This window comes from Mandrillus leucophaeus, unplaced genomic scaffold (genome assembly GCF_000951045.1).
Source record: "Mandrillus leucophaeus isolate KB7577 unplaced genomic scaffold, Mleu.le_1.0 Scaffold203, whole genome shotgun sequence".
Taxonomy (NCBI): domain Eukaryota; kingdom Metazoa; phylum Chordata; class Mammalia; order Primates; family Cercopithecidae; genus Mandrillus; species Mandrillus leucophaeus.
Window position 1 is genome coordinate 871323 of NW_012102066.1, and position 24910 is coordinate 896232.

The following is a 24910-nucleotide window of genomic DNA, read 5'->3' on the forward strand; positions in this document are numbered from 1 at the left end:
CAGCCTGGGCGACACAATGAGACTCTGTCGAAAAGAAAAAGAAAGAAAAAGAAAGAAAAAGAAAAAGAAAAAGAGAAAAAGAAAAAGAAAAAGAAAGAAAAAGAAAAAGAAAGAAAAGAAAGAAATTAGAGCTGTGTGAGTTACCTGATAAATTGCTTAGGGTGGCATGTCCATAGATGGTGTACGTTCCCTCCAAACTTCACACAGGCTCATCAAACATTCCTCTTTCTTTGTGGTAGATAGTACAATATACACAAGACTACAATCAGACCCCAAAAACTTCACGGATGGGGTCAATCATGAATTTTTATTCAAGATTTCCTTCCCATCCCCTGTCATGCATGTGTTTTATTAAGTCTTGTAGGATGTATATTATTTTCTGCTTGTCAGGTCCAATTAGCACATCATCAAAGAAATGGACCAATGTTGTGTGGGCTATCAAGATGACAAAATCCACTCTATTATAACAGAAAGCAGCATACGGCCAGGCATGGTGGCTTATGCCTGTAATCCAGCACTTTGGGAAGCTCACATGGGAGGATTGCTTGAGCCTGACCAGACTGGGCAACACAGGGAGACCTCATTTCTCCAAAAAATAAAAAATTATCCAAGGATGGTGGTGCACGCCTGCGGTCTCAGCTACTCGAGAGGCTGAGGGGGGAGGATCACTTGAGCCCAGAAAGTCAAGGCTGCAGTGAGCTGTGACCACACCATTGCACTTGAGTCTGGGTGGCAGAGCAAGACCGTCTCCAAAAAATAAAAGCAACAACAAAAGAATCACTAGACATTTATATTTTATTTGAAAAAAAGTAGAATATTCAAAGACAAATATCTAAGCTTAAAGTAGCCACAGCCAAGTATACTAAATGTTAATGGTCCATGTCCTAGAGGTTGAAAGATTCATGATCAGGAGAATATAAGGCAACCAGGTGCTGAGTCAGCCCACAGGGGAATGCAGATAAGACCTCAGGCAGGCTTTAATAGGGTCTTAAAGATAAAATAACTATCCTGTCTAGGCACAAGCTTATAGGAATCCCAGTGACAGAGATATACATTTTCATTTTTTTGAGACAGTCTCACTCTGTCACCCAGGCTGGAGTGCAATGGCATGATCTCAGCTCACTGCATCCTCTGCCTCCTGGGTTCAAACCATTCTCCTGCCTCAGCCTCCCAAGTAGCTAGGATTACAGGCACATGCCACCATGCCTGGCTAATTATTTTGTATTTTTAGTAGAGATGGGGTTTCACCACATTGGCCAGGCTGGTCTCCAACTCCTGACCTCAAGTAATCTGCCTGCCTCGGCCTCCCAAAGTGCTGGAATTACAGGTGTGAGTCACCGTGCCAGAACCAGATATACATTTATGGAAATTATTCATCTATCCTATAAGACTGTGCTATCCAATAAGGTACCCATAGCCAAACAGCCAGAGGTAGCTATTTAATTAAACTAATTAAAACTAAGGCCGGGCACGGTGGCTCATGCCTCTAATCCTAGCACTTTGGGAGGCCGAGGCGGGTGGATCACTTGAGGCCAGGAGTTCAAGACCACCCAGCCTGGCCAACATGGTGAAACCTGGTCTCTATTAAAAATACAAAAAACTGATAGGCGTGGTGGCATGCACCTGTCATCCCAGCTACTTGGGAGGCCAAGACTTGAATCCAGGAATCACCTGGATCTGGGAGGTGGAGGTTACAGTCAGCTGAGAGCATGCCACTGCACTCCAGCCTGGCAACAGAGCAAGAAAGATTCTGTCTACAAAAAATAAAATAAAACTAATTTAGTTCTGCAGTAGTCACAAGTGCCCAGCAGTCGCGGGGCTAAGACAGTGCAGATACAAAACTATCAGACAGTTTTGCCATAAAAACTCAGGGTGAAAGGAATAGCACAGTGATATTCCCCTAAATACCTAAGGGACAAGGTTCTTAAAGGCCCATCAAACCAGACAGGACATTCTCCGTGCATGTTCTGCCGGTTGTTCAATGTTAGCTTTTCCCTGTCTGCACTATGCTGGTTTGTAGAGATATAAATGTGAATGAACCTCAGCCTCCTGAGTAGCTGAGAGTACAGGCACCCATCACCAGGTCCAGCTAATTTTTTTTGTATTTTTAGTAGTGATGGGGTTCACCATGTTGGCCAGGCTGGTCTCGAACTCCAGACGTCAGACCTCAAGTGATCTGCCCACCTCAACCTTGCAAAGTGTTGGGATTACAGGCGTGAGCCACTGCTCCCGGTCGGATTTCCACTTCACTTTTAATCACTCCCCAAAATTTGCTCAAGAAGGGCTATACAATACTGCAGAATACGCAACTCAAAAGCTAGTATTCTCAGTCGTTCCTGGTGGCAGGATATAATCAGGTTGGCTGCAATATCAATTAATTCTTTTTTGGTCACATACCATAATATCACAAGTGTCTCTTAATGCTTATTTCCGTAATATCCCCAATCACTTTTGTATGTTTTCTGATATTTAGTTACATACTAACTGCTTCATATAGCGATAAATGATGGATGAGTTTTTTCGTAGGGCTTAAAATCCTTATTAATGTGCTAATTATCAACTTATCAGCTCGCCCATCTGTCCGTAGAGGAGGACATGAGAGCGCAGAGTTGGTCAGAGTGGGTTTGAATCCTGGTTCTGTCATGCACCTGGACAAGTTAACATTTTTAAGCCCAAATGTTCATTCCTCAGTAGTCATTCATTTACTTACAGAATAAATATTCATTAAGAAAACAAGACAGGAATTGGGTACAATGGTGAATAAAACAGTTTTCTTTTTAACATTGGGGATAAAGATACCTGCATGTCAGGTTTGTGTGTGTATTAAATGAGATAACTATATACCAAGGATCAAGCAATAAATTGGCATAGCACTTGACAAATTCGCAAAAAATGAGCAACTCCCAGAACAACGATTATCAAAAAGACAAAGAAAACTGTTGACAAGGATGCAGAGAAAGGAGAACTCTTACATACACTGTTGCCGGGAATGAAAATTAGTACAATCATTATGGACAACAGTATGGAGGTTCCTCAAAAAACTAAAAACAGCCAGGTAAGGTGGCTCATACCTGTAACCCCAACACTTTGAGAGGCCAAGCAGGGAGGATTGCTTGAGGCTAGGAGTTTGAGACCAGCCTGGGCAACACAGTGAGATTCGTCTACGAAAGAAAAATTAAAAAATTAGACAGGTGTGGTGATATGTGCCTGTAGTCTCAGCTACTTGGGAGGCTGAAGTGAGACCACTTCTCACCTGGAGTGCCACCACACTCCAGCCTGGACAACAGGACCAGACTGTCTCAAAAAACAAAAACAAGGCCAGGAGCGGTGCTCACACCTATAATCCCAGCACTTTGGGAGGCCAAGGTGGGTGGATCACCTGAGGTCAGGAGTTTGAAACCTATCTGGCCAACATGGCAAAACCCCGTCTCTACTAAAAGTACAAAAATTAGCCAGGCGTGGTGGCAAGCACCTGTAATCCCAGCTACTCAGGAGGCTGAAACAGAACAATAGCTTGAACTTGAGAGGCAGAGGTTGCAGTGAGCCAAGATTGCAGTACTGCACTCTACCCTGGGCGACAAGAGCAGGACTCCGTCTCAAAAAAAACAATTACGTATGAATTAAAAACAACAGTTTAGTGCTTTGTGTGTAAAAAAACCCAAAAAGTAAAATATTAAAAAATGAGCACCTTTTATGTGCTAGCCTGTGATGTCCATTTTTTTTTTTTTTTTTTTTTTTGAGACGGAGTCTCGCTCTATTGCTCAGGGTGGAGTGCAGTGGCATGATCTTGGCTTACTGTAACCTCCACCTCCTGGGTTCAAGCAATTCTCCTGCCTCCGCCTCCAAGTAGCTGGGATTACAGGCATGTGACACCACACCAGGGTAATTTTTCTATCTTTAGTAATTTTCTATCTTTAGTATTTGTATTTTTAGTACAGACGGGTTTCACTATATTGGCCAGGCTGGTCTCAAGCTCCTGACCTCAAGTGATCTGCCCGCCTTGGCCTCCCAAAGTGCTGGGATTACAGATATAAGCCACCATGCCTGGCCTGTGCTGTCCAACTTAATTGCTACTAGCCATGGACGGATGGTTACTGAGCATTTGAAATGCTAATCTAAATTAGGATGTACATGTGTAATACATACCAGAACTTATTCTCGATACAAAGTGTATTTTAATAATTTTAAAATATTAATTACATGTTGTTTTAAATGTATTGGGTTAAATTGTTGTGTTTTTTATTGGTTTTTTTTTTTTCAGACAGTTTCACTCTTGTAGCCCAGGCTGGAGTGCAATGGGGCAATCTCGGCTCACTGCAACCTCCACCTCCCAGGTTCAAGTGATTCTTCTGCCTCAGCCTCCCCAGTAGCTGGGATTTCAGGCTCATTCCACCATGCCCAGATAATTTTTGTATTTTTAGTAGAGATGTGGTTTCACCATGTTGGCCAGGCTGGTCTCGAACTCCTGACCTCAGATGATCCACCTGCCTCAGCCTCAGCCTCCCAAAGTGCTGGGATTACAGGCGTGAGCCACTGCACCTGCCTTTCTCTCTCTCCATATATATATATAAAATATATATACACACACACACACATATATATATTTTATTTTATTTTATTTTGAGATGGAGTCTCACTCTGTTAACCAGGCTGGAGTGCAGTGGCACAATCTTGGCTCACCACAACCTCCACCTCCCAGGTTCAAGCAATTCTCCTGTGTCAGCCTCTTAAGTAGCTGGGATTACAGGCGCCCACTACCACTCCTGGCTAATTTTTGTATTTTTCAGTGGAGACGGTTTCACCATGTTGGCCAGGCTGGTCTCGAACTCCTGACCTCAGGTGATCTGCCCACCTTGGCCTCCCAAAGTGCTAGGATTACAGGCATGAACCACCACGCCTGGCCTGTTATATTTTTTAGATGGTGGCTTGCTGTATTGCCCAGGCTGGATGGAGTGCAGGGGCGTGATCTCGGCTCACTGCAGCCTCCGCTTCCCGGATTCAAGTGATTCTCCTGCTTCAGTCTCCCAAGCAGCTAGGATTACAGACATGCACCCCCGTGCCTGGCTAATTTTTTTTTTAGACGGAGTCTCGCTCTGTCGCCCAGGCTGGAGTGCAGTGATGTGATCTCGGTTCACTGCAAGCTCCGTCTCCCAGGTTCATGCCATTCTCGTCTCAGCCTCCCGAGTAGCTGGGACTACAGGCACCCCTCACCACGCCCAGCTAATTTTTTGTATTTTTAGTAGAGACGGGGTTTCACCGTGTTAGCCAGGATGGTCTCAATCTCCTGACCTCAGGTGATCTGTCCACCTTGGGCTCCCAAAGTGCTGGGATTACACGTGTGAGCCACCGCACCCGGCCGTGCCTGGCTAGTTTTTGTAATTTTAGTAGACACAAGGTTTCGCCATGTTGGCCAGGCTGGTCTCCAACTCCTGACTTCAGGTAATCTACCCACCTCAGCCTCCCAAAGTGCTGGGGTTACAGGCATGGCCATGGCACCCAGCCTCCAGAAACTTTTAAAAAGCACATTTCCTAATATTTATGCCCTTGGGTAAGTAACCCCCTTGAGTATGGGCTGGAATTCTGTGACTCACTTCCAGCAAATAGAAAGTAGCAAAATTGACAAAGATGCCATTTCTGAGATTAGGTTACAAAAAGACTGACTTTGGGACTGGGCATAACGACTCACACCTGTAATCGCAACACTTCGAGAGGCTAAGGTGGGCGGATTGCTTGAGCCCAGTTCACCATCCTGGGCAACATGGAGAAACCCCATTATCTACAAAAAAAATCCCCAAAATACAAAAATTAGCAGGCCGGTGGCACGGGCCTGTGGTTCCAGGTACTTGTGTGGCTAGGGTGGGAGGACTGCCTGAGCCCAGGAGGTGGAGGTTGCAGTGAGCCGTGATCACGCCACTGCACCCCAGCCTGGGTGAGAGTGAGAGACCCTATCTCCCAAAAAAAAAAAAAAAAAAAAAGAAAAAAGTATTTATTTTTACAAGCTTAAAAACTGAAGACTACCAAGAAACATTTATCAGTATCTATTCCATGAGAACTTGAGACAAATTTTGAAGATACTTCATTTTAAAATGATGAACCCATTACATATATATATGTCTTTTGAGACTGAGTCTCGCTCTGTCTCCCAGGCTGGAGTGCAGTGGCACGCAGTCTTGGCTCGCTGCAACCTCTGCCTCAGACTCCTGAGGAGCTGGGACTACAGGCGAGTGCCACCACACCTGTTTAACTTTTTTTTTTTTTTTTTGAGACAGAGTCTTACTCTGGTGCCCAGACTGGAGTGCAGTGGCTTCATCTTGGCTCACTGCAACATTAGTCTCCCGGGTTCAAGCAATTCTCCTGCCTCAGCCTCCTGAGTAGCTGGGACTACAGGCACGAGCCACCACACCCAGCTAATTTTTGTATTTTTAGTAGAGGCGGGATTTCACCATGTTGGCCAGGCTGGTCTCGAACTCCTGACCTCGTGATTCATCTGCCTTGGCCTTCCAAAGCGTTGGGATTATAGGCGTGAACCACCAAGCCCACCAATGTTTGCATTTTTTAGAAGGGACGGTGTTTCACCATTTTGGCCAGGCTAGTCTCAAACTTCTGACCTTAGGTGATCCGCCCAGCTCGGCCTCCCAAAGTGCTCGGATTACAGGCATGAGCCACTGCACCCAGCCAAATGTTTACGAAAAATACTCACCAGGAGAATGAGGAAAGATGGGCAGTTGTACATTTTTGCAAATCTGATTTAAAAATATATATAGTACATAATATTTGACAGTGATAATGACTGTTAGTGGTTTGTGTTTAGTATATTATGCTTTTTATGTATGTTAATGTATTCCTACTTATCTTTTTTTGAGACAGAGTCTCACTCTGTCGACAGGCTGGAGTGCAGTGGTGCGATCTCAGCTCACTGCAACCTCCGCCTCTGAGGTTCAAGCAATCCTCCTGCCTCAGCCTCCCGAGTAGCTGGGACTACAGGCGTGCCCCACCATGCCCAGCTAATTTTTTGTACTGATGGGGTTTTACCATGTTGGCCAGGATGGTCTCAATCTCTGGACCTCATGATTCGCCTGCCTTGTCCTCTCAAAGTGCTGGGATTACAGGCGTGAGCCACCATGCCCAGTTTTCTACTTTTTAAAAAATTAAAAAAATTTAAAAATTTAAATAAAATAAAAAATAGGCTGGGTGCAGTGGCTCACGCCTGTTGTCCCAGCTACTCGGGAGGCTGAGGCAGGAGAATCACCTGAACCTGGGAGGCGGAGGCGGAGGTTGCCGCGGAGCCAAGATTGCGCCACTGCACTCCAGCCTGTGCAACAAAGCAAGACTGTCTCAAAACAAACAAACAAAACCTATAAAACAGCCTCAGCCAGGTCCTTCAGGTGTTCCAGAAGGCATTGTTATCATAAGAGATGACAGCTACATGCGTGTTACTGCCCTTGGTGACCTTCCAATGGGGCAAGATGTAGAGGTGGAAGACAAGTGATACTGATGATCCTGACTACATGCAAGCCAAGGTTAATGTTTTTCTGGTTCTGTGTGTTTTTCGCAGGGGGACAGGACTGAAGTCATCCTCCCACCTCAGCCTCCCAAGTAGCTGGCATTATAGGTGCACACCACCAAATCCGGCTACTTTTTGTACTTTTTGTAGAGACAGGGTTTCAGCACGTTGTACTGGTCTTGAACTCTTATTCAAGCAATCTGTTCGCCTTGGCCTCCCAAAGTGCTGGGATTACAGGTGTGAGTCACCATGTCCGGCCCTGTTTTAGTTTTCAATTTGAAAAAAAGTTTAAATTAAAAAAACAAAAATTAGTAAAAAAGAGCTTATACAAAAAGTATAAAGAAAATTTTGAAAAGGCCAGGTGTCGTGGCTCACACCTGTAATCCCAGTACTTTGGGAGGCTGAGGCGGGCAGACCACCTGAGGTCAGGAGTTCAAGACGAGTCTGGCCAACCTGGTGAAACCTCATCTCTACTAAAAATACAAAAATTACCTGGGCAAGTGGTGGCAGGTGCCTGTAATCCCAGCTACTTGGGAGTCTGAGACAGGAGAATCACTTGAACCCAGGAAGTGGAGGTTGCAGTGAGCCAAGATCACACCAGTGCACTCCAGGCCTGGGCGAGACAGCAAGACTCTGTCTCAAAAAAAAAAAAAAAAAAAAAAAAAGATTTTGTATAGCTCTACAGTGTACTTGTGTTTTAAGCTGTTATTACAAGTTAAAAAGCTAAGAATTTGGCAGACAGGCACAGTGGCTCACACCTGGAATCCCAGCACTTTATCGTGGGAGGCCCAGGCGGGAGGACTGCTTCAGCCCAGGAGTTTGAGATCAGTTTGGGAAACACAGCAAAACCCCATCTCTACCAGAAATACAAAATTAGCAGTTTCATAATCCTGTCTCGAAATGAATTAAAAAACTAAAAATTAAAATTAATGGTCAGATGTGGTGGCTCACGCCTGTAATCCCAGCACTTTGGGAGGCCAAGGTAGGTGGATCACCTGAGGTCAGGAGTTCAAGACCAGCCTGGCCAACATGGTTGAAACTCTGTCTTCAGTTAAAATACAAAAATTAGCTGGGCGTGGTGGCACATACCTGTAATCGCAGCTACTCGGGAGGCTGAGGCAGGAGAACAGCTTGAGCCTGGGTGATGGAGGCTGCAGTGAGCTGAGATTGCACTACGGTACTCTAGCTAGTATGGGAGAGAGAGCAATACTGCGTCTCAAAAAAAAAAAAAAATAAGTTAAAAATTTAGAAAGTTTATATAGTTACCATAAGCCAAGTTCTACTGAAGTTTTAAATAAATTTAGTCACAAAAAATTAGCTGGGCATGCTGGGTTGTGCCTGTGTTCCCAGCTACCCTGGAGGCTGATGTGACAGGATTGCTTGAAACAGGGAGGCAGAGGTTTCAGCCAGCTGAGACTACAGCAGTGCATTCCAACCCGGGTGACAGAGTGAGACCCCGGTTCGCGATTAAAAATAAAAATTTAGTGCAGCCTAAGTATACAGTGTTCATAAAGTTGATAGTAGTATACAATAATGTCTTAGGCCTTCACATTCACTTGCTCAGAGCAATGCACTGACTTGCAAGCAACCTCCAGTCCTGCAGGCGCCATTTATGGTTCATATTAAGTGCCCAATACAGGTACATCATTCATTCTTTCATTGAGATGGAGTTTTGCTCATGTAGCCCAACCTGGAGTGCAGTGGCACAATGTCGGCTCACTGCAACCTCTACCTCCTAGGCTCAACTGATTCTCCTGCCTCAGCCTCCCAACTAGCTGGGATTACAGGCATGCGCCACCACACGCAGCTGATTTTTCTGTTTTTAGTAGAGCCGAGGTTTCACCAAGTTGGCCAGGCTGGTCTCGAACTCCTGACTCAGGTGATCCACCCCCCTCGGCCTCCCAAAGTTCTGGGTTTACAGGTGTGAGCCACTGTGCCCTGCACCATTTATTTTTTATACTGTATTTTTACAGTAGCTTTTCTATGTTTAGATCCAAATACTTAACTACTGTTATAATTTCCTACAGCATTCAGTACAGTAACATGATGTCCACATTTGCGGCCTATAAGCAGTAAGATATACCATACAGATTAGGTATGCAGTAGGACATCTAGGTTGACTACACCTTATTAGAGATACTTGGGACAAAATATTTCAGATATTTTTGGATCTTGGAATATTTGCATTACACTCACCACCTAGGCATCCTTAATCCAAAGATACAAAAATCCAAAATGCTCAAATGAGCATTTTCTTTGAGTGTCACATTGGCATTCAAGAAGTTTCAGATTTTGGAACATTTTGGATTTTTTTTTTTTTTGAGACAGAGTTTTGCTTGTGTTGCCCAGGCTGGAGTGCAATGGCACAATCTCGGCTCACTGCAACCTCCGCCTCCAGGGTTCAACCAATTCTCTTGCGTCAGCCTCCCAAGTAGCTGGGATTACAGGCATCTGCCACCACATCCGGCTAATTTTTTTGTATTTTTAGTAGAGGCGGGTTTTTTTTTTTTTACTAGAGATGGGGTTTCGTCGCCACGTTGGTCAGACTGGTCTTGAAACTCCTGACCTCAGGTGGTCCACCCAACTCAGACTCCCAAAGTGCTGGGCTTACAGGCATGAGCTGTGCCCAGCTCTGGATTTTAGATTTAGGCTATTCAACCTGTACCATCTAGGTTTACACAAACCTAGTACATTCTAGGATAGTCACAGAAGACCACAACTGGCCAGGTGCAGTGGCTCAGACCTGTAATCCCAGCACTTTGGGAGGCCAAGGCAGGCAGATCACCTGAGGTGAATCAATCTCTTTTTTAGGCATTTAAGCATGATAATATTTACAGTTTTTTATTATTTAAAAAATGAAGTAGGCTGGGTGTGGTGGCTCACGTCTGTAATCCTGGCACTTTAGGAGGCTGAGGCGGGCAGATCACTTGAGGTCAGGAGTTCAAGATCAGCCTGGCCAACGCGATCAAACCCCATTTGTACTAAAAATACTTTAGCAAGGTGTTCTGGTGTGTGCCTGTAATTCCAGCTACTTGGAAGGCTGAAGCAGGAGAATTGCTGGAGCCCAGGAGGTGGAAGTTGCAGTGAGTGAAGATCATGCTACTGCACTCCAGCCTGGGCAAAAAAGTGAGACTCCATCTCAAAAAACAAACAACAACAAAAAAATCACCTAGAGATGTATTTCTCAGAACATATCCCTGTCATTAAATGATACATGACTGCAGTTGTTTCCTAAAGGTTGGTTGTAATATGAAAGCTAAAAGCACAAGAAATTGCAATGTTTCATTAAAATCCATTGGTCTACCTTGTACATAGTTTTTAAATGAAAATTATATATATATCTATACAGCACTAAGATTTTATAAAAATAACCAACATGCTCTGGGCATGGTAGCTCACATCTGTAATCCCAGTACTTTGGGGGTCAAGGCCAAAGGATTGCTTGAGCCCAGGAGATCAAGACCAGTCTGGACAACATGGTGGAATCTCATGTCTCCAAAAATGTATGTATTTTAAAATTACATGCTCAGCGCCGGGTGTGGTGGCTCACATCTGTAATCCCAGCACTTTGGGAGGCTGAGGCAGGCAGATTACGAGGTCAGGAGTTCGAGACCAGCCTGACGGCCAACATGGTGACATCCCATCTCTACTAAAAATACAAAAATTAGCTGGGTGTGGTGGCGGGCGCCTGTGATCCCAGCTACTAGGCAGGAGAATCCCTGGAGGTTGCAATGAGCCAAGATGGCATCACTGCACTCCAGCCTGGGCAACAGAGTGAGACTCCATCTCAAAAAAACAAACAGGCAGGGAGTGCTGGCTCATGCTTGTAATCCCAGCACTTGGGAGGCTGAGGCGGGCGGATCACCTCAGGTCAAGAGTTCGAGACCAGCCTGGCCAACCTGGTGAAACCCCATCTCTACTAAAAATACAAAAATTAGCTGGGCATGGTGGCAGGCACCTGTAATCCCAGCTACTCTGGAGGCTGAGGCATGAGAATCACTTGAACCTGGGAGGCGGAGGTTTGCACTCCAACCTGGGCAATAGGGCGAGACTCGATCTCAAAAAACAAACAAAAAAACATAAAAAATACCCCAAAGATTAACAAACAACAACAACAAAAAAACCAAAAACAAAATTATGTGCTCACTTTGACAGCATACACACTAAAACTGGAAGAATACAAAAATTAGCAAATTAAATAATTAAAAAAAAAAAATTAGCCAGGTATGTTAGCACACTGTAGTCCCAGCTACTCAGGAGGCAGAGGTGGGAAGATTGTTTAAACCCAGGAGCAGTGATTGCAGTAAACCGTGATCACACCACAGTACTCCAGCCTTGACAACAGAGTGAGACCCTGTCTCAAAAGAAAAACTCCGACCCTTTTCTAGTAGATAAAGTAAAACTAGAAATAGTTAAATAGTTATATCTTGCCTTCCACACTTTCTTGAAATTTCCTGAACCTAGTAAATTTTTTGTGTTCTCACGTGAATGCAATCTAAAAATACATACTGTCACAATACATACTGTCACAGCTGCTGTGGCATTTAAGCTTTTTTTTTTGAGAAGGAGTCTCATTCTGTCGCCCAGGCTGGAGTGTGGTGGTGCAATTTTGGCTCACTGCAAGCTCTGCTTCCCAGGTTCATGCCATTCTTCTGCCTCAGCCTCCCGAGTAGCGGGGACTACAGGCGCCTGCCACCACGCCCGACTAATTTTTTGTATTTTCAGTAGAGACGGGGTTTCACTGTGTTAGCCAGGATGGTCTGGATCTCCTGACCTCGTGATCAGCCTGCCTCGGCCTCCCAAAGTGCTGGGATTACAGGCGTGAGCCACCTCGCATTTCAGCTTTTGAAAGCACTTTCCAAAATGCGTCCTTTTAAAGGTAGGAAACTAAAAAGAAACTGAGCTGTGAGGGTTTCAAATTAGTTTTTTAAAAAATAAATGTTTATTTCAAGTATGAAAATTAATGTTTAAACGTTGTCCCAAAATTGTGTTCAGTTTCACAAGTATAAAATAAGACTTCCGAAAAACAGTTTACAATTAGTTATAAAACACTTAAGAATATATTTTGACATTCACATCACAGTGGGTATTTTTGAAAAATAAGTTTTGCTAATATAGCTTAAAAACCAAAACATATTTACAGTCCCATTTAAATAAACAAGTCCTTAACTGAGGAACAGTCCTCCCTCAGGATGGGTAGAATTTCAAATTGATTTGTATAAGCACTCCTTTTAAAATAATGGTAAACCTGGCTCAATAAAATAGAAATTCAAATACCTTATGGTTTCCTTGGTGAATACCATCCATTTCTTACACATGGCTACCCAAAGTTCTCAAGCCTTTTCAATTAAGCACTTTCAATGAAATACAAAGAAAATGGGAACCAAACTCTGAGAAATCTTTATCATGGCATTTCTCATTAGCAAAATATTTTGAACAGAAAAGGAAAGAAATTTCCCAGTGACAATTACAAAACCACATCTTATAATTATTTCACAGGACTGCTACCAAGGCTTCTGCTTCTCTTCTCCAGGTACATCTGTCTGTAGGTTTGAAACATTTCTTTTGAATCTCTTACTGGGTTTTGTAGCATCTCAAATCCATCTGCACTGAAGCTTCTCTTTGCGAGTCTTGAATTAACATTATCTAAGGGAAATAAAAATTTTACTTACTTTATTTCTCTTAATGTTAGCTGTGATCAATATATAATCAAAATTCAGAAGGAAAATATATATTGGTGGGATAAAAAATTAAGGCAAGGAGTTAAGCAAAAGTACCACAGCTCTTCACCTACAGAATTGTAAGTTACATATACATGATATCTTGCCTTTCTTTTGAGGGCTGTTTTCTACTCCTACCTCCTTGCCCCATCTTCATTGCCCTGGGCTGTTCTGTTCCACGTTACTCTTGGCTCAATAAAATGTATCATTGCATATCATTAATATGAATCGTTAATATGAATGTGACTTTTTAAATGGCTATCTAAACTAGCAATACGAAGAGTACAAATACGAGTCGGTCCCGAACAGTACATGAAAAGGATAGGTTTCATATTTTGGTCTCACCATGCACTAGATATTCTAAAACATGTCTATAGTTTCCTGTTTCTTTAGATCATTTCAATGTTACATTAGCTTCAGTGTCCTTTTTTCATAATGACCCGTCACCTATTGAAAATATGTTGAGGCTGGGTGTGGTGGTTCACGTCTCTAATCCCAGCACTCTGGGAGGCCAAGGAAGGCAGATCACATGAAGCCAGTTCGAGACTAGCCTGGCCAATATGGCAAAACCCTTTTTTTCTAAAAATACAAAAATTAGCTGGGCAGAGGATGCAGTGAGCCGATATCGCACCACTGCACTCCAGCCTGGGGGACACAGCGAGACTGTCTCAAAAAACAAACAAAACAAAAAAAGCTGAAAATATATTTAATACATGTAATCTACTGAATATCACAGCCTAGCCTACCATAAACACGCTCAGAACACTTATATCAGCCTACAGTTGGGCAAAATCTAACACAAAGCCCATTTTGGGAAAAAAAAAAAAAAAAAGTTCAATGTCCCGTGATTTATTTAATACTATAGTGAAATGAAAATTAATAATGAATAGAGAAAATGAAAACCAGAATTGCTGTATGGGTATGCGAAATACACTTTCTCCTGAATGTGTATCACTTTCATACCATCATAGTCAAGAAATCCTAAGTCAAATCACTGTAAGTCAGGGACTATCTGTACATTTCATTCCTGCTGCAGCTATTTCCTTCTGAATAATGGGGTCCTGTTTTGTCTTTTTCTATCTGTGTGAGTGGAGTATTCTGTCCTGTTAGTTCTTTACATCTGCTGCAAAGTCTTCCACTTTCTTGTTTGCTTTCTTTCAGAATTAGTAACACTAGTAACATTAGAGGCCCAAGATGGGTCTCTAAGTTGCTTTCCAAGAAATTCTTGTCATTTCCTCTTTATCTCTTTACTCTAACTTAGGACTTCAAGTCTGCTGCAACCTTTGCTACCGAATTTAGACATCTGTTTCTCCTGTGGGTTTTTTTTTTTTTTTTGAGACAGTGTCTTGCCTCTGTTGCCCAGGCTGTAGTGCAGTGCTGCATCAGAGCTTATTGCAGTTTCAACTCCTGGACTCCGGTGATCCTCCTTCTTCAGTCTGCCAAGCAGATGGGACCACAGGTGCACACCACTACGCCAGGCTAATTTTTTAAAAAGTTATTTGGAGAGACGGGGACTCCTGATGTTGCCCAAGCTGGTCTCAAACTCCTGGGCTCAAGTCATCCTCTGGCCTTGGCCTCCCAAGTGCTGGGATGACCCTCATGGGCCCCGCACCAGGTCAGATGTATGTTTCTTTACAGCAGTTTGGGAGTTCGTGGCATTTTTCTCTCAGTTCATAGTTGGTTCACTGTTCTCCAGCCTCTTTGTCTAAGGTGTATAATTCACTATTTCCCAGAGATCCCTTCTCCAGAACCAGCTTCCTTCTTCCCTAATATGCATTTTAAAAATGCCCATGCAGCCAGGCACAGTGGCTTATGCCTGTAATCCCAGCACTTCGGCAGGCCGAGGCCGGTGGATCACCTGAAGCTGGAGTTCAAGATCAGCCCGGACAACATGGTGAAACTCTGTCTCTACTAAAAATACAAAAATCAGCCAGGTGTGCTGGTTCACGCTACTCAGGAGGCTGAGGCCGAGGCAGGAGAATCACCTGAACCCAGGAACCGGAGGTTGCAGTGAGCTGAGATTGCACCACTGCACTCCAGCCTAGGCAACACAGCGAGACTCTATCTAAAAAATAAAAAATAAATAAGTAAATAAAAATGCCCATGTAGCAGCACCTGAGATTTTTTTCTTCTCCCTTAGGTCTCACCTATTTGTGTCTTGTCATGCTATGACAGAGCTATATGACTTGTCTCCTGGATTGTCTCACCCAGCCTTGCCTTAGTGTACTCGTGACCTGGCTTGTATTTTCTTTTCATCATGATTTTGAGTATTTCAGCCTCACATTCACCATGCATTGCTCATCCTGCTGTGCTGTCTGCACATGTCATTCAACTCATGCTTATCTCTGAGGGTCTCTGGTCAATCTGTGTATCTGTCTTTTGAGTGTTTTCAGCTTCAGATTCCAAACATGCCTCTCGCTTTCTCTTTGAGATAATAATCATGCCTCTCCTGTTTCCAAGCTTTTTTCTTACTCCAATCTTCGTGCCCATTTGTATCTTTCTCATTTTTGGCTTTCTGTCTTCCAACCCGAGAGGGGCATTGTTTCCCACTCTCAGGCCTCTCATTGCTCTTCATTCCCTCCTCTTTAGTTATTTGTCCTGTCCTGATTAAGAGTGCATTTCTTCGTTGATGCAAGTTTTTTCCCATATGCATGTTTCAATGCTAACTGACTTTTTTTTTTGAGACGGAGTTTCGCTCTGTCGCCCAGGATGGAGTGCAGTGGTGCGATCTTAGCTCACTGGAACCTCTGCCTCCCGGGTTCAAGTGATTCTCCTGTCTCAGCCTCCTGAATAGCTGGGATTACAGGCATGTCCGAACTCCCGACCTCAAGCGATCTGCCTGCCTCGGCCTCTCAAAGCGCTGGGATTACAGGCATGAGCCACCTTGCCCAGCCTCTACTCAACTTTTACATGCCTGCTTCTGTGTATCTGTTTGAAGCTCTCTTCACAACCTTTGGCAATTCCTTTTATAAAATGTGCTGCTGCTTATTGTTTCTCTTGGTGAGATTCTGCTGCTCTCCATTTCTGAGGCTCTGAACCTCTCTTTGCCTATTTTTTTGAGACGGAGTCTTGCTCTGTTGCCCAGGCTGGAGTGCAGTGGCGACATTTCGGCTCACTGCAAGCTCCGCCTGCTGGGTTCACGCCATTCTCTTGCCTCAGCCTCCCAAATAACTGGGACTGCAGGCACCTGCCACCACGCTCGGCTGGATTTTTGTATTTTTAGTAGAGATGGGGTTTTACTGTGTTAGCCAGGATGGTCTCGATCTCCTAACCTCATGATTCGCCTGCCTCAGCCTCCCAAAAGTGCTGGGATTACAGGCGTGAGCCACCACGCCTGGCCTCCTCTTTGCCTGTGTAATGAACCAAAACTAAGACAAAACTCTTGAGCTCTAGCTTTTAGTTCCAAAGTCAAACCCTAAAAACAAGGTACTAATTAAATCATATACTCGGCTGGACGCAGAGGCTCATGCCTATAATCCCAGCATTTTGGGAGGCCGAGGTGGGTGGATTACCGAGTTTGGGAGTTTGAGACCAGCCTGGCCAACACAGTAAAAGAAACGCAGTCTCTACAGTTGTTATACTGTATTGCTTTTTAAGTATCTATTTTTATAGTTGTATTAATTTTTTTTCCCAAATATTTTTGATCCACAATTGTTTGAATCCACAGATATAGAACATGCAGATGTGGAGGGCTGACTATACCTCACCCACAATTAATGGACTTTGAAGAGAGGGGACCAGATTCAAGTCCTATTCAGTAACTAGCAATGAAACTTAAGTCAGATGATGTAACCTCTCATCTATAAAATGGAAATACCCTTGCCTAAATTGTATTGATGATAAATCAAATTAACATGTAAATAATTGAATCCAGGGTCTGGCAAACTAAGTCAAGCCTGCTGCCTATTTTGGTAGATAAAGTTTAATTAGAGGCCAGGCACGGTGGCTCATGTTTGTAATCCCAGCACTTTGGGAGGCCGAGGCAGGTGGACTACCTGATGTCAGGCTGAGACCAGCCTGGCCAACGTGGTGAAACCCCACCTCTATTAAAAATACAAAAATTAGCTGGGCATGGTGGTATGCACCTGCAGTCCCAGCTACTTGGGAAGCTGAGGGAGGAGAATCGCTTGAATCTGGGTGCAGTGAACCAAGATCACGCCACTGCACTCCAGCCTGGGTGACAGAGGGAGACTCTGTCTCAAAATAATAAATAAATAAATAAATAAATAAATAAATAGTTAATCAGAACACAGTTGAAACTCATCTACATATTATCTGCAGCTATTTCCTTGAAACAACAGAGTCAGGGCAGACACCTTATGACCCAGAAAACCTAAAGTATTTGCTGTTTGGTCCTGTTAACAGGTATAATATGCAAACCTCTTAGCTAACTCATTGTAATAAGAATTATTTTCCTGTTAAAAGAAAATAAATCTCAGCTTTTCATTCCACAGCATGACAACACAAAAAAGTGTCCTCCTACCACTCAAACACAAACACTGAATGACTGAACAAAAAAAAATGGATAAAATCATACTTTACAATCGTATCATAACTATAATCCAACTTCCATATATCACATAGGGAGATAAGTAGAATCAAGATTTAAAAAGATGATGACTTTACCTTTCTCTTGGCTGTCTTTCTGTGTCCTTTTCTTTGCAGCAACACATTTTAACCAGTCTTCTTTTGTACTTTTTATTCCTGAAACTATTTAAATATTCATTTTCAGAACTCTAGATATTGCTAATCATCTCCTTTAGTACTAAAACAAAGGAAAATCATGTAAGCTGAAAATAGATTTTGGAAGGCACTAGATACAACCATATATAACACAACCCAAAATAAAGGACTGGAAAAATGATTTCTCCTATTTGAAACGCTTATCTCAAAATTAAAAATGAGTTATCTTTACTATGTAATTATGTTCCCCTCACATGGGCTGAACAGGTTAATACATCTCAAGATATTAAAGGACACGAGATAGAAAGTTACACTGCCCCCACCCACTTCCAATGTTCCGATTATATCCACAACTCAAGTTCTAAGGATCCAAATGAAAGGACCTACTGAAATCACCAATTTTTTACAAATGAATATATCCCTATCTCCTTTTCCAGGAAAATATATCCTGTTTATGCTATTGTTTTATGAACCCCAAAAATATAGTCAGAAAAGCAGAGCAAAGGCTCCAGTTTCCATTCAAATCCTTCAATTTCCCAATCTGAGTTTCTCAGCACAATGCTTTATATATAATATCCACTACTTCTAAATGTTCCCTTAGTACCACAAATAACTAGTTATCAATTTTCTCCTTCCTTCCTGCACTATGTTGAGAAGTCTACCATTAAGCTACCTAATATTCGTAACTGCCAGCTTGGCTTTACAGATTTTAAAAAAATTCGAACACTGGACAATACTGCTTTCATGGTTCTTCTATCTTATGAGTAGCCTAGATGTTACCATTTTAACTATAGTGATAACGCAGTCATCAACTGTTTCAAAGAGGACAATTAGTTGACCCATTTCCAAATGAACAAAAAGACTTCAGTATTAATCATTATTTATCCTCTAACATTCAGAAGAAAATTTTAAGTTCACAGGGCTTTCAAATTACAAGTCCAAAGGAGAATTTACAAAACCAAGACTCTTAACGTTATCAGCTACTTGACACTTTTCTGACATGCCCACAAGGAATGTGGAATGTTTTTCACAGTACAGCCTTCTTGGCACTAACTGAAATATTTCTATCTGGCAAGTTTCATATAGCTTGTCATGACTACCAATTTTCTACAATTTACAGTAAGGTGGCAATAAACATAAAACAAATATTGCCCAATGAAACACCGGTTTACCAGGCTAAACAAATACTAGGTAGCGGCATAACACATTGAAGTCTTTCCCAGCAGCCCAGACAGCATGAGAGGTGCTAGCCCAAATATTGACCTACGACTCTTTACAATGTTGTAGACACCACCAAGAAAATCATACTGGACCTTGCACAGTGGCTTGCTCCTTCCTGGGATGAGGCTTTACATCCTTCCGTTCCTCCACAGAGTTTGTATTCTTTAGTAAGATATCTGGACATAATTTAAACTCCAGCATGTTTGATTTTTCTGTGTCACCTCTCACAGGTAAAGAGGTCTTATGTTTATTTTCCTGTCTCTTCTCTTTATCTTTATGAAGTTTCCTGGGTGAACTTTCTAATTTGGTGAGACAAATGCTCTCACGTTCCGTGCATTTAAACGCAACTCTATTCAGATATAATTTATTTTGATCTTTTACTTGGGGAGGCATTTGGCTGAATTGAGCTTCATTGCTTATATTGGTTAATTTCTTGTCTAATTTAGTCTTATCAATCCATATTTTGTCAGGCTGCTTCCCACTATCTTTTTCTTTAACATTCCTTAGAATGTTGTATGTTTTAGACTCCTGAGAATGGTGGATTGTGAGGTTTTTACCATGGCTTGTCAAGCCATTTAATGATTCTTTAGAGGTCTGTACACCGCTGCTGTGTTTCTCATTTGATTTCCCACAACTTCCGACCTGCACAGCAAGTTTACTTGGTCTCATATGTTCAGAATCACATGGTACATTTTTCAAACAGATCTTCTTCGATGCTTTATTACTCATAGCTTCTTTATGCTTCTGCCTTTGTAAATACTCCTTAGGAGTTAGAATTCTACTAAATTTAGATGAACTCGCTTTTGCGTCTACAGACTTAGTATTTGATACTATCTTTTCTTTAACAATGGCTCTTTCGTTTGGGTTTGACAAAGAGTCACCTAATTTGAATGTAGCTCCCACACTTCCTTTCTGTTCTTGTTTATCATGTTTCTTCTTCTTTACTTCCATATCTAATACATTCCCTTGGTCTAACTTCCGTTTTTGTTTGAAGCTAACTGATTTGAATTTCAATTTTACCTTTTCTGGTGATGACGACTGTCCCAAAGAACTATGCTTCTTATATAGATCTTTATTTGGCAAAAAAGTTGTTTTTGCTTTTAATGGACGTGAGTTCTGTGTTATATGTTTCTTCTGTCGGGTTTCTTGAGAAGCTTGTTCATAAGATGCTGTCATTTTATTACTAGAGTGAAAGGTTACCTCGTGAAACCTCAGTTTTTTTCTTTTGTGATTTTGCAAGGGATCTAGTTTATCACATTTAGATGAAAACTCACCAGCAGTTAATTCTTGTTCCGTCCTTGGCAAGCTTTTATGTTTTGTTTTGGATGTCTCTTTTCTATTGTTGTCTTGTAGTTCAGGAAAATGACTTTCCCCATCTGGAGAAGGTGGAGGAGTCTTTGGATTATTTACAAGGCTCTTAAATTGAACAACAGTGACATCTCTATCAGAGGTTCTCTCTCCTTGTTTACAACTGTTGGTCTCCAAAGAACACTGCTCTTTTTGTTTCTCTTCCTCTGAAGTTGAGTTCTTGATGGAATTACACTGACACTGGGGTACTCCTTCGTAAACCATGGAGAGCCATCCCAACGCACAACAGTGGATATCGTCTTTCTCTGAGTCCAGTACCACAGAATCACGACTTTCTCCTCCTGCAGGTGCCTGGGTAACTACTTCTGTGATGGGCTCATCTTTCTGAGGTTCTGTCAAGTCGTCTACTACATAGGGTTGATCATCCTGTTCAGGAAATATTTCTTTCATTTGCTCTGAGCTTAATACTGTAATCTGTATTTGATCTGCTGGGTCTTTGGAGTCAGAACTGGTTTTATCAGCAGTTTGAGCTTCTGAGGTCTGGTATGCAGTTTGCTGGCCCACAGAACTTTCACGTGTATTCACAGCCTCAATGCCATAAGGAAACTCTTTTAAAAGTTCTGACAGCTGGTCGTGTAGGTATAAGACAGGTGCCTTATCATTGTGAATTTCATTTCCTGCAGGATCTTGGGGAGTATAATTGCTGGATGCATCTATTTCCTGAGGGTAAATATCCTCCTGAATAGCAGCCAATGAGCATGTATCATTAGCTGTGCTTTTTTCAGTGGCATGCTCCACACTACTTTTCTCTAGAATTCCTCTGTTTGTTTCAAGATCGTTACAAGATGACTCTAAGGGTGGCTCTAACTTTGACTGATCACATATTTTATGTGAAACATCTGTGCACTGTACAGGTTTATCTTTTTGAAAACCAAAGTCTTTATTTTCAGCTGTAATATCTAATTGTTTTTCTGGTTCTCTGCTGCCATTCCCTTGCTGATTGGGTACAGAAGGTTTCTGTGGCTCAACCATTTTCAAAGGAAGAGAGCTGAATATCTTTGCTATTTGGGAATTGTAAGAGGTATCACCTTCAACCAGAGAACAAATATTGTCAATCTGTAATATATCACTACTCACAACAGTACTATTCCTTGATTCCTGTGAGATCTGCTGATCGTTCATAGGAGAATGGATAGCTGACTCTAATTTGTTATGCTTCCCTTGATTGACATTAGGTGTAACTTCTGAATGACCATTTGTTGACTCATTCTGCTTTTCCTTCTGAGTTAGTGGAAAAATCTTGGTTGATGTTGCTGTACTTGCTACTGGTCCGCTAACGTCAACTTTCAAAGCAGCAGCTGCCTTTGCGTTTTCTGCCAATTGATTTTGTAGACTACAGACACTACCTTCTTTAATAACGGGATACACTGTTTCAGGTAATGCTGCAGGTGTTATTCCTTTGACAGACAATGTTTTGACCTCTGACAGAACTAACGGTGACACTACAGCAATCTGAAGTTCTGTTCCCTTTGTTATATTTATACCTGAAGACTCATAATTGTGCACTACCATCGATAAAGCTGTCTGCTGTGAGGGATTACTTATTTTATTCTGAGAATTTGAATTTCCCACAACCGAACAAGGACTCTTAACGTGGATGTTAGCAGGTTTTGAAATTCCAACTACTGTTGTGTTTGTTCTGAGTTTATCACACTGCTTTTCTTTTGTAGTTTCTGAAGGTTGCTTTTTCCACAGGGAAAGACAGGTTGCTAGCACTTCCATGGAACAGCTGTCACTTTTAGCAGGCATTCCTTTTGTTGAGGATTCTTGTCCACTGCAAAAAGAGTTGTCCAAAACCTTGCCACTTACATTAGAAGTACTTGGAGTTTCCATGGTCTTCAAATTCAGTTGGTTACCAGTCATTTGGGTATTTGGATTCATTTCACAACTGTCTAGTTTAGAATCCTGAATAGTTTGATTAGCATCTTTTAATACTGTCTTCTGAGTCTTATGTGCCTGTGAAAGCAAAGCGAGAAGTAGCATATTTTCATTTTGAATTTTTGATTTATATTCCTCAGTGGATATGGACTTAGGAACAGAAATTGTTTCACAAACTGCTGGTGAATTCTGCTCAACTTTGGTAACATTTTCTGATGAAAGCCGAGTATTCAATACTGCCTGGGTCATCTCAACAGTTGATGTCTTCGAAGTGAGAACTTTCACATCATGAGACGGGTCTGGCATTGGCCGCTTTTCAGTATAGACAGGATTTGGTAAAACAGAATCAACTTGGTTAAACCTTCTGCAATTGACTTCCTGAATGTCAGAATTCATCATACATTGAGTCTTATTTGTTTCTGTAGATTCCACTACTGTTGGTGGTTGTCTCTCTGCATTCTCTGGCATTACTGGAGTTACCTGGGGTCCAGACTGGATTTTGGTAGCTTGTTTTAGAGACAATTGAGAATTCTGAGCTGGTTTACTGTAAGAAGTATTAGTCATTTTAATACAACCTGCTGCCATCAAAAGATCTTTATTGATTTTAATTTTCCTTGCAAGTTCTGAAAACTTCTGTTTTATTTCTACTAATGTTTTAATATCCCTTACTAGCTTTTCTTTTGTGACATTTGTGTCCAGTACTTGATTCGAAGTTGGATTACAAGAATCCGTTATTTTCTCTTCATTAGTTCGAGCAAGAGTCTGAATACCATCCACAGAAGATCTAATGGGATCATTAACAGGTTGTGTGCTGCTGGTATTTACTTTCAAGTTAGTGAAATTTCCAATTGTGCTGACATTTTCATTAGGGTTTTGCCACTGCTGTTGAAAGCTGGTCCTTATTTCAGATGACAACATTTCTCGACTCTGAGGAACTTCCATAGACAAGTGTTTAGTAACATGCTGAGTACTTTGCAAAGGCTGGCTTATGTACCTACAGTTGTAAGGAGGAGGAGGAGGTCTTTTGTCAGTTTGCGTGGCATATTGCTGTGATGGTACAGCTGCAGTCTGCTTTGATGGTAAAGTTAATACAGAATTTGGAAGCTGACTGTTTTTAACTTGTAATGATGTACGTGGCATAAAGTTTTGTTTTTGAATGGTAGAATCTTGTAAAAAGCTTTGTGGTGAGTAACGGTACAGCTTTGGAGGTGGTCTGTAATCTGGATAAGTCAGTCCCTTAGATATACACTGTTGTGTCCAATCAACCTGTTGCTCTGAAAAAGACTGGTTTAGGCCCTGATTTCCTTGGTAAGCTGCAGGAAGTCGTGTAGGATTAGAAGGGATCATTTGCATTTGCATAGAATAGGTATCTGATGTTACCAGTTGACTCTGTAGTGCAGGCATATTGGGTGCATTAGTTCCAAAATCAGTTTGATGAGATACAGTTGCCCCTATATGAGAATGCACAGGATTCCTCATTGGTGAGTTCAACCATACATTTTGTGTAACTCCTGACGACATCTGCAAATTGTGAGTTAGTTGTTTGGGTCCGTTAACATTTGCATATGTTATTCTTTCTACTGAAGTGTGTGAGGCCACAACTGTCCCGTTATGCATATCAGAAACAGAGATTTGTTGAGGATAATTTTGGATATTCAGCAATGGCTGTGAAATTGGATTTGAATTACTGGGATACATGCATGCTTCTTGATTACTTCCAGGATAGCTGAAAGAACTTTGAGGTGTTGCGGTAATTTGGTTTATCAAAGACTGATGCAAAAAAGGTGGCTGGCTTTTAGGATACAGTGGCGGTAATGTAGCACTCTTTGGTTTTTCATTCCAATTCATTGTCGGTTTGATATAGTAGCAGTGTATTACAAGTCAGTTGTAAGTCAGTTACAAGTCAGTTACAAGTCAGTTGTTTGTATGTCAGGAATCTGTAAGAAATAAAGATATTTTATTAAAATGCTGTTTTGCCTAGATAGAATATCTAAGAAAATTAGTAACTGACTGTCCATCCTAATTACTGAATCTTCAGAGCAGCCTCATCTTTAATTTGGGAAGTGGTAGAGCAATAGATACAGCAATAAATAAGGCAAGTGTCAATGAAATTTCTAAAGTGTTTAACAGAAATTCATTCCACAAAATAACAGCTAGCTTTCTGTTACATTTAAATGCCAATCACCTTCTGTTTTTAATTTTTTTTTTTTTTTTTATTTCTTTTTTTTTGAGATGGAGTCTCACTGTCACCCAGGCTGGAGTGCAGTGGCGCAATCTTGGCTCACTGCAAGCTCCGCCTCTCTGGTTCACGTCATTCTCCTGCCTCAGCCTCCCCAGCAGCTGGGACAACAGGTGCACACCACCATGCCTGGCTAATTTTTTGTATTTTTAGTAGAGACGGGGTTTCACCATGTTGTTAGCCAGGATGGTCTCGATCTCCTGATCTCGTGATCCGCCCGCCTCGGCCTCCCAAAGTGCTGGGATTACAGGCGTGAGCCGCCACGCCCGGCCTGTTTTTACTTATTTTTAACAGACT

At 42.0% G+C, this 24910-nt stretch overlaps 1 protein-coding gene across 1 annotated transcript in view; it reads right to left on the reverse strand.

Annotated features, from left to right (window-relative positions):
- Positions 1-12423: 12423 nt before the first annotated feature.
- KIAA1551 (KIAA1551 ortholog) overlaps positions 12424-24910 on the reverse strand; it is a 33131-nt gene continuing 20644 nt past the window's right edge. Inside the window, exons 4-6 of the mRNA XM_011979545.1 lie at positions 19221-24311; positions 17851-17934; positions 12424-13150 (exon numbers count right to left, since the gene is read on the reverse strand). Of these exons, the coding sequence (XP_011834935.1) occupies positions 12993-13150; positions 17851-17934; positions 19221-24222 (5244 nt within the window). The 5' untranslated portion in view covers positions 24223-24311 and the 3' untranslated portion in view covers positions 12424-12992. The remainder of the gene's footprint in view (positions 13151-17850; positions 17935-19220; positions 24312-24910) is intronic.